Genomic DNA, 12,766 nt, shown 5'->3' with positions numbered 1-12,766 from the left:
GGAGGCGGTGGGCGTGACCTGAAGCCACGCCCCGAGCGTGCTCGCGCCCGCAGCGGCGCAGCGCCCCCTGCTGCCCAAACCACGCCCCCTGACCCGGGCCTCGCTTCAGGGCGGGGGGCGGGGCGCTCCCGCGGGCGCGCGAGGCTGCAGTCCTCCCGCCGCCAGGGGCCGCCTCTCCCGCCCCGAGCGCCGCCGAGGCTCGGGAAGTCCGCTCCCTCGCTCCCCAGGAGCTCCCAGCCCGGCAGAAGCCGGGAGGGCTGTGGGACCCGGGGCCTGCGGTGCTCAACACTCCCGGGCCGGGGCGGGGACGAGTCTCTGCCAGGACTCCCTTTCCTCGCCGCAGAACGAGGCTGCGGCTCTGCAGGTAACGGGGCTCCGTGCTCCGTGCAGCGCCCGCGTTCATTTGGATCGAGGCAGCGACCCCAGTGAGCCCCAGCTGCGTGCGGGCGGCCTGGGTGCTCAGGACGCTGCCGTGAAAGGTGAGCAGGAGGCCAGGCCCACGGGCAGTTTGCCCCTCTCCAAGGAAGGGCCTCCCAGACCCGCCGGGGCTTCTCCGCCGCCTCGCCCGCTGCCCGCTCGCCCTGCCAGGGAGCTCCTGCGGAGACGGCCCCGCCCGCGCTGCCTGCTGCCGCCGCCGCAGCCCGGAGCCTGGCGCCCTCGGCGGCCTGACCGCCCGCCGCGCAGCCGGGGCTCTCGCCTCCCCTCCGCACACGCCGCCCGCCTCCACGCCCCGGCCCGGGAGCTTCCTCCGCCAGGGCGGCCCTCCGGCCAGCCGCGCCCCCCGCGGTGCCGCCGCCGCCCGCGGCCTCCACCTAGCGCCCGGGGCCTACTTTTTTTTTTTAAATCCTTACCTGAGGATATATATACATATATATATATTTTAAACCCTTACCTGAAGATATTTTTCCATTGCTTTTAAGAGAGAGTAGAAGGGAGGGAGAGAGAGAAACATCGATGTGAGAGACACCACTGGTTGCCTCCCGCAGGCCCCTAACGGGGGCGGAGAGCTGCCCGCAACCAAGGCAAGTGCCTTTGACGGAGAATTGAACCCGATACCCTTCAGTGCCGTGCTCTAACCACTGAACCACACTGGCCAGGCCCCGGGCCTCTTCTGTTGCCTCATGTCACAGCATCAGCTTGCTCCCACCACCTCCAGTGGTGCAAATGCCCTGGCTGAGTGCAGATAGCCGTTCTCAATGACAATGCCCACCTGGCCAGGACAGGACTTGACATCTCTATCCACCCTGTGTCCTGGTGTCCAAGTCAAATCCTGACAGAGTGGCTATACGCCCCTCCCAAGGCCAGGCTTCTGGAATGTTCCTAGTTGCACATGTTCAGCCTCCCCACCTAACCCCATAATGTTTATGAAACAGGTCCAGGAAATAGTGTAGACCAGCTCAGAAGCGACAATAGCAAGGCGTGAGTGTGGCTGTGTGCTGCCCCCATTGACACACACATGGCTGCTGAAAGCCTGGGCCATCCACAGTCCTAGGGGAATGGGGGGAGGAGAAGGGCTTTCCTGTCCACTCTTGGGAAACAAGGTACAGCAGATGCCCACCCCAAAACGAACAAAGGAATGAACCCTGCCCTACTTCTACATCAAAGGACCCTAGTGCTGGCCTGGCTCCTGTCCCAGGCTGCATGCCCCCCCCCCCCCCCCCCCCGGGTGGTGCTATGTGGAGTCAGTTCCCTGAAATCAGACTGCTGGGCCCCAGGGGCAGCCCATTCCACTCAAACCCCAGACTTCTGCCTCCTCATCTGTCCCTCACTTCCAAGCCCATCTCCCAAATCTCTTGGCACCCTGGTATTCCCCACCCTGGTGGGGAGGAATAGCCATAGTCTCCAAAATGGCTCTTAAAGAAAAAAGAGGAAGTGCATAATGTCTGAAGAAGCATGACCCTCACACAGACACAAAATGAGCATGTGTCCCATCCCCAAAGATGTGTTCTAAGTTCTAAGCTCCAGAATCTGTCCTGTGACTTTACTAGAAAAAAAGGGTTTTTATCAATGTAATTAAGGTTCTCTTGATGAGATCATCCTGAATGAGGCTGGGCCCTCAATCTAAAGACTGGTGCCCTCAGAAGGAGAAGGTCTGAGACACAGGAAGAGTCCTTGTGAAGACAGAAACCGAGACTGGAATGATGTGGTCACAAGACAAGAAATGCCAAGAATTGCTGGCAGCTGCCAGAAGCTGGGCAGGGGCCTGGAACCAATGCTCCCTGTGAGTCTCCTGGAGGAACCAGCTCTGCTAGCACTTGATTTCTGACCTCTGGTCTCTAGCACTGTGGTAAAATAAACTTTGGTCATTATAAGCCACCAAATTTGTGGTGATTGGTTCCAACAGCAATTCAAAAACTAGTACAATGTGCCAAAGGTTTATTTAAGTCATTAACTAATGAGAGAACCAGGAATGTGTTTTGAAGTTCAAAAGAGAAGTTCAAAACCACAGATTTATATGGAATGAAGGAAGGCTGAAATGAATGTTTAAAAGATGGAGACTTGCTTTTTCCACAGGAAAAAAATGAATCTCCCCTGGAGATTTATACACATTTATTTGTACGTGTATTAAAAGGAAAGGTTTAGCTCAGCTGGCATTGCTCAGCAGTTAAGCATCAACCTATGATTCAGGAAACTGAGGTTTGATTCCAGGGTCAGGGCACATGCCTGGGTTGTGGGCTTGATCCCAGCAGGGGGCATGCAGGAGGGAGCCGATCAGTGACTCTCTCATCATTGATGTCTCTATCTCTCTCGCTCCCCCTCCTTTCCTCCCTTCCTTCCACTCTCTAAAAATCAATGGAAAAAAATATCCTCAGATGAGGATTAACAGCGACAAAAAAAGAGCCAGCGGGACTTGGACAAATGGAGAAAAACTTGACAAAAGGACCACAAGAGTTTAGTAGGGACACTGGCAAATCTCCAGGGACATCCCATGGAGCCTGTGACTTCTGAAATGTTGGTATTCACACCATTTTACAGGTGCAGCCTTGACCTAGGGAAGGCTGAGCACCTCTTCTGGTTGCATACCTTGCTGGAACCACAAATGAATTCTGGCCCCTGTCCTTTCCTAAGGTGAAAGCACAAGCCTCTGGGGAAGCCCAAGCTCCAAAAGACCCTCGTGGGAGGAACTGGAATCCTCTGTGTGGATGGGAGTGCAGCCACTTTGGAAACAGTCTAGTAGGCCTTGAAATGCTCAGAACAGCATCACTGTGTGACTGCCATTCCACTCAGAGGCGAAAGGGAAACAGACACAGGCATGTGCACAAATGTGCCTGCCCTGTGAGGTCCAGGAAGGGAAACCTTACTTGGGGTAGACAGGAGGCCAGCAGGGAACATGCTCACTGGGCCAATCCATGTCACAGGCAGGCAGGATGGTCAGTTTCCAACCCAGCAGAAAGAATACATAATCTGACCCATCAGGGAAGACGGTCTGATTCCATTCTCTTCTAACATACGTCTGACCCAAGGCTACCGTGGGACTTGCATTTAGACCTAGCACTCCCCTCTTTAGCCACAGCACTCTGAGAAGGCACATCCACAGAATGATTTTTCAGAGACTACCAAAGGGTGGCTCAGGGTGTCAAGGCAGACCAACTGGGGAATCCCTTCTATCTGCTTCCTAGGTGAGCTTATGTTCCCACTACCCACGCAAAGGGATAGGAATTTCAAGGTGCAGCTTGTCTTTCATCAAATTACAATGCTTCTCTTGGACTCCCCCTCCCCCCAGAGCACCCTGGGGGCCCGGTCTGAGTCATCCAGTCCCTGGCTGGGGTGTTCTCCCAAGAGGGTCAGATGCCCAGGGAACTCTCCCTTGCAGATGGAAAAGGTCCTGCTAAGGAGCCTGAGGTGGGGGCCTAGGAGAGGGAGAAGTCATGGGGAGTGTGGCAGGGGAGTTACCAAGAGAAGGATCGACTCTCCGCCAGGCAAGGAAAGATGGAACCGAGTTGTGTGTCCCTCATGCTTCAAGGAGGGGACGACAGTGTCACCACTCCTGCAGCTGTGACAGACAGAAGCCAGCTCATCAGTTGCTGAGACAAGTGAGGAGATGTGGGCCCACATACCTGGGAAGCCCTAGCTTCAGGTGCAGCTGGATCCAGGTGGTCCCAGGGTGTTGTCAGGGTTCTGCCTCTCCCCTTTTGCTCTGCTCTGCTCATGCCCATTCCCTGGCCAGGGACCCAGCCGCACCCCACACTCCCATTTCACAAAAACTAGGAGGTCCCTTTGAATTCCATGGAGGGGAGGGATCCCCTTAAAGGACCATTGTCCAGTATCCCCAAGTCAGGCAGTGGAGGCTCTGAGCAGATGCAAATGCGGGGACTCCACCATTCTGTGACACAGGTGCTGTCAGATACAGCCACATCAGTACCCACATCTGCTCAGGGACTCTGTGGGCTGAGAAGCACAGGACTGAAGGAAGGTGAAGGCCCTACTTTCAGTCATTCAACCAAAGCCCAGAGCCCTGTTCTGGCACTCACCAGTCAGTCTCAACTGAGGTAGTCACACCTGGGCAACGAGGATGCCTGTGCCGTGCCCTGACTGGCTTTCTCTGGTTTTGAGGAACTGAAAACCTGCTCCTGGTGGTGGAATGGGCAACAGTGGCCCTGGTGGGTCAGGCTTTGCTGTCACTCTCTGGGGACATGGTCCTCCCTCAACCATGGCCTCCCTCCAGGGTCTCCTTATAATGCCCCAGTCCCAGGCCTGAGAGGATTTTTGGGCAGAGCTGTGAGCCTCAGAGCAGCTTCCCCCTGCTGTCCAGCTGGAGGTTTGAGTACCCTGACAGGCACTGGGGACAGGGCCCAGCTCTGAGAGTCCTAGCATGGTGGGCTATGTTGCCTCCCTGGCTATCAGTGTTGGCTCTGGGCAGCCATGAGAGGGTAGAGTGTACCAGGTGCCAGGTGACTCTCAGGACAGCCCTGCAGCATCTTCCTCCTCTTCGTATTTTGGCCCCTGCCCTGTTTCCTATGGGCAGTGACCAGAAGGCCCTGCAGACTTCAAAGGGCAGGGGCTCCCTCAAACCCCCACCTCCAGCCCCAGGAGGAGGAGAGGGGTGCTGCTGGTGATGAGGGCAGTATCATAGGGGTGTAGGGAGGGCACACCCAGGCACATTGTTGTTTTCCTCCCTCTAAATCTCACCACCTCCAAACCCCTACCTCCCACAGGCAGGCAGCCAAGTCAAGCTGCCACTGCTCCATCCCTGGGAGGCTAGGGCCTGGAGGGTGGCCTCCAGCCCTCAGGACTGGGCTATGTCTGAGCCACTTGGGAGCCCATCCCCATTGATGCTTGATGGAACCCCAGACCAGAGGCTCTGGTGGTCAAGACATGTAGGCCCTTCCCTTCCATGGAGAACTCCCTCAGGCTCAGCTGGTCCTGCCAAGGTGGGTGGGGGTGAAGGGGAACACTGGAGGAAGATAGGCCCTCAAAGGCCCACGTGGAGGCCGAGACAGTCACAGAAAGGAGCTAGGCAGCAGGGTTAGGAACCATGTCTCCCAGCACCCACTCCCTGCTCCTTGTGGCTGCAGAGGCTCCCTGCAGAAGTGGGGGCCACACCCTCTGCAATCCCTGCAAGCCCTCTGGCCTGGCTCAGGCACTCATTCCAGTCTGTATGGTGGAATCACCTAGTCCAGGACAGACTGCAGCAGGTACAGAGACCCCGTGCCCCGCAGATGCCTGTCCCAGGGCAGCACAGGCTGCTCAGGAAGGAATGCCATGTCTACCCGAATAAAGGGTTGGGGCCTTTGGGGGTTTGATCACGGGAGCCAGGAACTGGAGGCCCAGGACTCAGGCAAGGGGTCAATGCTCTTGAGCAGAAAGGTCCTGCGACTGGCTGGAGCTTACACCGCAGTTTCTTCTAAGTCCCACTCACTGAGCCCCTTCTGTGCCTGGACCTTGCAACAAAGCCATGGTGTAAAATCCCCCAGAGAGCAGTAGGCAAGCAGGCCACACCCAGGTCATAAAGCAGGGACAGCCCATCCTGCCAGATGGTAGTGCCTAGCTAGATTACCCCACCACATGTCTGGAGATGTTTGTGGAGCAGTAGTCCAGCTGGAGGTCCTGGATGGGATGTCACTGATGGACACCACATTGCCTCTGACTGTTGAAGCCTGTGTGGGTCCTTGGCCCAGACTCCAGACCCTGGAAGCTGGCCTTTGCCCTCCCTCTGGGCAGTTCTCAGGGGATGGGGAGGGTCCAAGAAGCAATGGTATGTGTGTGGAGGGGGGCAGGAGTCCTGGCTCAGAGAGCATAATCCCAGGAACCATGAGAATAGATTGGGGGTGGCAGGCTCCTGCTGAACAGCCAGGTGAAGTCTATCTGCACAGGAAAAAGTGCTCCTGGGAGTAACAACTGTGACTCATGGAATAAAAATGTTTTACTGTGCAAACCCCACACGGGGCCCAGGACCAGCCCCGTCCACAGCCCATCAGGACCTGATTTGGGCCTGCTCTGTGGTCCCCACCCTGGCTTGAAGTGCCAGGGTCTGTGGAGTGTGCAGGTGTCCATATTCGTGCCCCTGCAAGGGGAGGGCCTCCCTGGGCAGTGGGCATTCAGGCACTGTGGCAGTCCCAGCCTCAAGACAGGTGGGGCAGAGTAAAGGCCCCACCTGCCCAGGTTTAGGATCCGCACAGGTCCACACAGTCCTTCCCGCTGCGGAACACATGGTAGATGCTGGTAGGAGGGAACATGGCGACAGCACCAAGCAGGGAGCCCACCTGGATGGCCACACCAACTGCCAGCAATGCTGGCCGCCCCCCCCCATGCAGCAGGGAGCTGGCGGCCACCTTCACATATGAGAACAACCCCAGACACAGCACCCACGACAGCACCTGGGGGTACAGACACAGCAGCAGGCTGAGCATTAGATGTCCCCGGCTCCGTGGCAAACCTCCTCCTGCCACCCTCTTTGATTCAGTGTCTCCAGTGTACTTACCACAAGGACCATCCCTGCAGTAGTGCCCACTAGGGGTGGGCAGGGGCTCAGGATTGCCAACACCATTAGATAGGCCCCAAAGAGCATGCCCAACAGAGAGAGACCGCCCAGCCCTGCCAGAGACCTGCCAGGGGTAAGCAGAAATTCAGGGCTGGCTGTCCCTGGCCTGGGTCCCCATCCCTAAGTTCCAACCCGAGTGGCCTAAGGCCCCTTGTGCACCTGCACAGCACGCCCATGGCCAGGAAGCAGGCGAGGGGATTGGCGGCACTGCCCAGCACTGCAGCCAGGTGGTAGGCCTGGCGCCCATAAGGCAAGCAGGAGAAGCTCTGCACAGCAGGCAACACGCCATTGGTCAGAGCATTGGTGATGGCCAGCAGGCCCAGCAGGCAGGCACCGCGGGCAGAGAACAGCTGATGGGCCTCAGGGTTTCGGCCAGGTGTGGTGCCTGTGGCCTGGAAAGGTGGTTCCTGCAGTGGTGAGGCCTCTTCCTCTTCCTCCTCCACTCCTGGGGCTCCCACCCGAAGGCCAGGCCCTGGGCCTCCTGTGGGCAGGGATGGTGGTAATGGCAACAGTAGCAGAAGACCCTGGAAGGCAGCAGCCGAAATGACCAGAAGGGCAGCCAGTGTCCAGAAGAAGGTGCTGGCGGGAAAACGCTCTGGGAAGTTGTGGGGAGGCCCAGGGGTGCCATTGGTGGGAGCTGGTGGGCACTCGAGGCGGCCCACGCCCTGCGCTAGGGCCAGCACACAGGGCAGCAGGGCACTCAGGCCCTGACCTAGAAAGAAGGACCGCAGAAAAGGAGGCGGCAGATGGCTCAGGAAGGGCAGGAAAGTGACATTAGAGGCACAACAGGCCAGTGCCAGCACCAAGGCCAGCGTCAGGAAGGCCACGGAGTGATACTGCCCTCCCACTGGTGCCACCTGCTGCCACAGTGGGGCCAGCAGGGCTGTGCCCACCACACTCAACACCTGAACCACCTGGATGGGGGCCTGTTCCCCCTTGCCCAGGGCCAGCCGTCTCCACAGTGTCACCACCAGTAGACCCAGGTTCCCCAGTGCCACAAGCACAGAAAGGTATGCGGGGAGGCTCCAACCTGCAGGGAAGGGAGGAGGCCACATCAGAGGCAGGGTTCGAAGGAACAATGCAGCTGCAGTCCACTTTCTGGGGCAGACCTGGCCCACATTTGCCTGCACACTCTCACTCACCCTCGGGAAGGTCTTTTACCACCACTGGCAGCTCCACCCAGATCCCATTAATGGCAGCCCAAGAGCCCATGCCGAAGAGGGCTACCAACAGGTGGGTCAGCACCAGACGGCCCAGTGGGGGTGCTGCCATTCAGCCAAGGCTGGGCCCCTCAGGACAGGGCAAAGGTCGGCTCCTCTTTCCCCACCTAGATCCAAAGAAGGTGCTTCTGCTCTTCTGGAAACTGAAGACCTTTTCTAGCTTGAAGGAAACAGATGCAAATGCAGGATTACAAGGAAAAGACACAGGAGTCACAAGAGGGCCAGTGAGCCAAGACTGGGGAAAGTGGAGGGTGCCCGGGGGATGGGGAGGGGGAGGGGAAGGGGGAGGAAAAGGGTCCAAAATATACCAAGTAGCACCTTCATCCGGTGTCAGGACCACGAAACAGCAAGGCTGGCAGGTGGAGAAGCAGGAAGCCCGGCCCAGGTGCGCGGAGGACCCCAATGGGTAAAGATCAAGAGGGAGTAGGCTTCGGGTCTGAGCTGACGAGCCTACCACCCCCCAAAACATACACGGGGACAAGGACCCAGTAGCAGGGCGCCTATTAAGCGCGACGCATACCTCTGCAGCTTTTGCGCCGACCTAGGAGTACCGAGCTCCGAGGAGACCAGGAGGCGGGAGCCCAGTGGGGCTCTGAGGGGGTGTGGCCGCGACGGGCACCACCCTCACTGCGTCAGGTGGGCGGCCGAGAGCAGCCCTGGGCGCCGGGGGCCCACCCGCGCCTCCCGTCCCAGCACCCGAACGCTCTGCGACCCGGTGGCCGGCCGGCCCGCCACGCGGCTAGCGCGCCACCTCCGGCCCAGGATCGTGGCTCCAGCCCAGAGCTGGTGCGGACGGGAGATGTGGCCGGGAGTGAGCCGGAACTCCTACTCCAGGACCAGGACCAGGACCCGGGGAAACCCCGGGTCGGGCGGCCCGCCCGCCGGAAGCCCCGCCCCGGAACTACGTACTGAGTCGGCCGGAAGAGGGCCGGATCCGCCCCTTCCGCCGTCGGACAGCTCCTTCCGCTCCCCCCTTCGGACCCGGGCGCGCAGCGAGTGTCCATGGCTTCCCGGGGGACTTGGCGGGCCCGGCGCCGAGTTCGGGGCGCGCCGCCCGCCGGGGCACGGGCCCGCTCGGCCGAGGACTGGTGGTGGGATCGGCTGGCGCCGAGCGGCTCCGGGTACCACCTGCTGCAGTCCGACAGCATGCTGCTGGTGCTGCCCGGCCCGGGGCCCGCTCGTGCTCGCGCTCACAGGCGCGCCTCCCGCCGCGCTCAGCGGTTGCGGCCCCCCGAGTCCCGCGCCGTCAGGGCCAAGGCCAAGGCCAGGCCCAGACCCCCACCCGTCCCCGCGCCCGCATCCGCTCCGCAGCAAGGGCCCGACCCGGGCTGGGGAGACCGCATCCCTTTGGAAATCCTGCTGCAGATTTTCGGGCTGCTGGTGGCAGCCGACGGGGCCATGCCCTTCCTCGGCAGGTATCTCGGGCCCATCGAGGGCAGCAGCCTGGTTCTGGCTGACCTGTTGCCACCAAGCGGGGGGCAGAGGCTGAGGTCGAGAGCGTCTGGGAGTGAGCACGTACACACTTGTGCCAGAGAGTGCAGTCTCTCTGGGGGTCCATTTGGAGTCCCACGCGCCTGACTTTGAGCTGAAGTGCCCGCAGCATTGTAAGAGTTGCGGCAGCCGGTGGAGTGGCATGTCACAAAAGGCCTGGCCCTTCAGCAGAGATTTTTTTCCAGGGTTGCACGCGTGTGCCGCCGTTGGCATGAGGCCGCCTCCCAGCCCGCTCTCTGGCACACTGTGACCCTGTCGCCCCCACTGGCTGGCCGCCCCACCAAAGGCGGGGCCAAGGCCGAGAAGAAGCTCCTTGCTTCCCTGGAGCGGCTTATGCCCAATCGGTGAGGCCTCCCCTCTTTTTCTTATCCCCTCACTGCACCTGTGTTGTGTGGAAAGTCTCAGGCACCTTCCTGTTTCCCTGCACCAAGGGGATGGGTGGGAAGGAACCTGAAGAAGAGGCAGCGTGTCCCCACAGGTTCTCACAACTCCAGAGGCTGACCCTCATCCACTGGAAGTCCCAGGTACATACTGTGTTGAAGGTGAGTGCTCAAGGCTGCCCTGCACTACGGCTGTGACACTCGGGTGCCCATTACTTGCAGAAAGTGGGCCATGCACCATGGGGCCCAACACTGTCCCATGGGAATACCTGCCTGGTTCTCCTTTTCTGTTGTGTCCAACAGGGAGGTGTCAGAAGTAGGAGCCCCCAGGTGGGCCTGGCATGGGCAGAAAGGAGGTCATAGCCGAGGCAGTAGAGTGGCACCAGTCACTAGTTTTTGTTGACGATAGCCTGCCTTCCCCCAATCCCACTGGGTGTTTATCCTCTACAGCTGGTCAGCGAGTCCTGTCCTCGGCTCACCTTTCTCAAGCTTTCTGATTGCCATGGTGTGACTCCTAACACTCTGATCATGCTAGCCAGAGCCTGCCCCCAGCTCCACAGCTTGGACATACAGCACTCCATGGTGAGCCCTGTGTCCCCAGGGGCCCCGAAGAAGCCCAAGCCAAGGTGACAGATACCCCTGTGCTGGGTCCTCAGGTGGAGTCCACAGCTGTGGTGAGCTTCTTAGAGGAGGTGGGGCCCCGAATGCGAAAGCTGTGGCTGACCTACAGCTCCCAGACAACAGCCATCTTGGGTGCACTGCTGGTAGGTTGGTGACCGGCAGGAGCAGAGTGGGTGCTGAGCCAGGGACTGTCAGGCCACTGACCCTCTCTTCACCCCCACCTCTGCAGGGCAGCTGCTGCCCCCAGCTCCAGCTCCTTGAGGTGAGCACGGGCATCAACCGAAACAACACTCCCCTCCAGCTGCCTGTGGAGGCCCTTCAGAGAGGCTGCCCGCAACTGCAGGTACCTGATGCCCCACCTCTCCCACCTGTCACCCCTCTCTCCATCTGCAGCCTGGGCCTTGTTCCCAGGTACTGCGGCTGCTGAACCTGATGTGGCTGCCCAAACCTCCCGGGCGATCGATGACTCCTGGCCCAGGCTTCCCCAGCCTTGAGGAGCTCTGCCTCGCCGGCTCCACCTGCAACTTTGTGAGCAATGAGGCTCTGGGCCGCCTGCTCCGAGGCTCCCCTAATCTGCGCCTGCTGGATCTTCGAGGCTGTGCTCGAATCACACCTGCTGGCCTGCATGATCTGCCATGTCAGGGTCAGCTCTTCCTGGTGGTGGTAGCAGGGCAGGTGTGATGTGGGGACCCTTGCCCACCCCACAGCTCATACCCACCCCTCTCGTCTCCAGAGCTGGAGCAGCTTCATCTGGGCCTCTATGGCATGTCAGACTGGCTGACTCTAGCCAAAGAGGGCAGCCCCCTGTTGACCCATAAGTGGTGCCACTCTCTGCGGGAACTGGACTTGAGTGGCCAGGGCTTCATTGAAAAAGACTTGGAGCAGGCCCTAGCTGCCTTCTCAGACACCCCTGGGGGCTCACACCCCGCCCTGAGCTCCCTCAACCTAAGAGGCACCCGGGTCACACCAGGCACAGTCAGGTCAGTACCCCCCCCCCCCCCAGTCCCTTCAAGACAGTATGGCATCCCCCCCATTCTGCCTGGCCCATTCCAGGGGTCTGAAAGGGGATCATATACTGGCTAAGCCCCTGCATGGGGTTGGCCTTGGGGACACCAAGGAGACTAGAATTGGGCCTTGGTTGCTTGGGTGGCAGAGCCAGCCATGGTGCATGGGCAGAGAGGGCTCCTTAGCCTGGCCCAGTTCTGCCCTGCCAGGGCCTGGGTCTCCTGGGAGCCAGTGGCTCAACTCCCCATGGCCTACCTTGCCCCCACAGCTCTGTGATCAGCAGCTGCCCAGGCCTGCTGTACCTCAACCTGGAGTCCTGCCGCTGCCTTCCCCGGGGCCTGAAGCGCACCTACCGGGGCCCAGAGGAAGTCCAGTGGTGCCTGGAGCAGCTGCTCACCATTCCCCTCTCCCCCAGCTAGGCATCCTGGCCCTGCACCCTTTTCCAGTTTTGGATGTTGGAACATTTTGTTACAATAAACATTTTTTAAGGATTCTGTGTGGTCCTTGGGTTGGAGTGAGGGGATAGGGCTTATATCTGAGGGAACCACTCAGGGCTAGAGCTGGCCTGGAACCTGTTGTTATTTTTGGGATCCTGAGTCTGCCTGTAGCTGTGCCTTTGGCAGGAATACTGGATTAAGTGTGTGTCCCATCCTCAGAGATACGGAGATGAGCTGTCTTCGCTTGTGAGGCTCTGGCCTGGGTAGGTGTGGTGATGGAGAGGGGAAGGCCTGCTCAGCTATGGGGTTTGGTGTGGGGTGCCTGCCTACAGATTTCTGTACATTTTAGATCTGGGTTACCCCACCACCCCATCCTTCAGGTAAGGTTTTGAACCAGGCTGTATAGGGGGCCTCCTATGGGTGGGGTGGGACCAGCAGGGGAATGAGTGCCAACTGCTGGGACCTGGCCAGGGAACTCTCCTGAGAAGGGGTGGTCAACAGTACAGACCCTTCTAGAACCCACCACCCCAAGCTTCTAGAACCCAAGCACACTGACAGCCTAGCCTAGACTGCCACCTGGTGTCACTTTCCTGCTTATCACCTGAGAGCTCCAGCTTCTTGGACCGCAGC

At 59.6% G+C, this 12,766-nt stretch overlaps 2 protein-coding genes across 12 annotated transcripts; one reads left to right on the top strand and one right to left on the bottom strand.

The window, feature by feature from the left end:
- Positions 1-6,341: 6,341 nt before the first annotated feature.
- Positions 6,342-9,094, bottom strand: SLC52A2 (solute carrier family 52 member 2). 4 transcript variants are annotated; one of them, XM_081117235.1, is made up of 6 exons: positions 8,723-9,094; positions 8,521-8,554; positions 8,125-8,362; positions 7,142-8,012; positions 6,923-7,046; positions 6,342-6,818 (listed from the first exon to the last, which is right to left on the bottom strand). In XM_081117235.1, exons 3-6 carry the CDS (start codon positions 8,252-8,254, stop codon positions 6,606-6,608), a joined length of 1,338 nt encoding a protein of 445 aa, XP_080973361.1. In that variant the 5' UTR covers positions 8,255-8,362; positions 8,521-8,554; positions 8,723-9,094; the 3' UTR covers positions 6,342-6,605. The 4 variants fall into 4 exon arrangements, with proteins under 4 accessions (XP_080973361.1, XP_080973360.1, XP_080973362.1 ...); XM_081117234.1 differs by having other exon boundaries at positions 8,511-8,554; positions 8,723-9,082; XM_081117236.1 differs by having other exon boundaries at positions 8,125-8,358; positions 8,723-8,813.
- On the top strand, positions 9,089-12,191 carry FBXL6 (F-box and leucine rich repeat protein 6). Of its 8 annotated transcripts, none has more exons than XM_081117227.1 (9): positions 9,089-9,617; positions 9,879-10,037; positions 10,172-10,235; positions 10,524-10,655; positions 10,730-10,837; positions 10,924-11,037; positions 11,106-11,337; positions 11,428-11,674; positions 11,968-12,191. In XM_081117227.1, the coding sequence occupies exons 1-9, from the start codon at positions 9,205-9,207 to the stop codon at positions 12,116-12,118; spliced, it is 1,620 nt and encodes a 539-aa protein (XP_080973353.1). In that variant the 5' UTR covers positions 9,089-9,204; the 3' UTR covers positions 12,119-12,191. The 8 variants fall into 8 exon arrangements, with proteins under 8 accessions (XP_080973353.1, XP_080973355.1, XP_080973354.1 ...); XM_081117229.1 differs by having other exon boundaries at positions 9,143-9,617; positions 10,172-10,217; XM_081117228.1 differs by having other exon boundaries at positions 9,143-9,617; positions 10,172-10,217; positions 11,088-11,337.
- Positions 12,192-12,766: the final 575 nt, after the last annotated feature.

This window comes from Miniopterus schreibersii (genome assembly GCF_964146895.1).
Source record: "Miniopterus schreibersii genome assembly, chromosome: 17".
In the NCBI taxonomy this organism is placed as follows: Eukaryota; Metazoa; Chordata; class Mammalia; order Chiroptera; family Miniopteridae; genus Miniopterus; species Miniopterus schreibersii.
The sequence above is the reverse complement of the archived record's forward strand: the minus strand, read 5'-3'. Positions and strand labels throughout refer to the sequence as shown.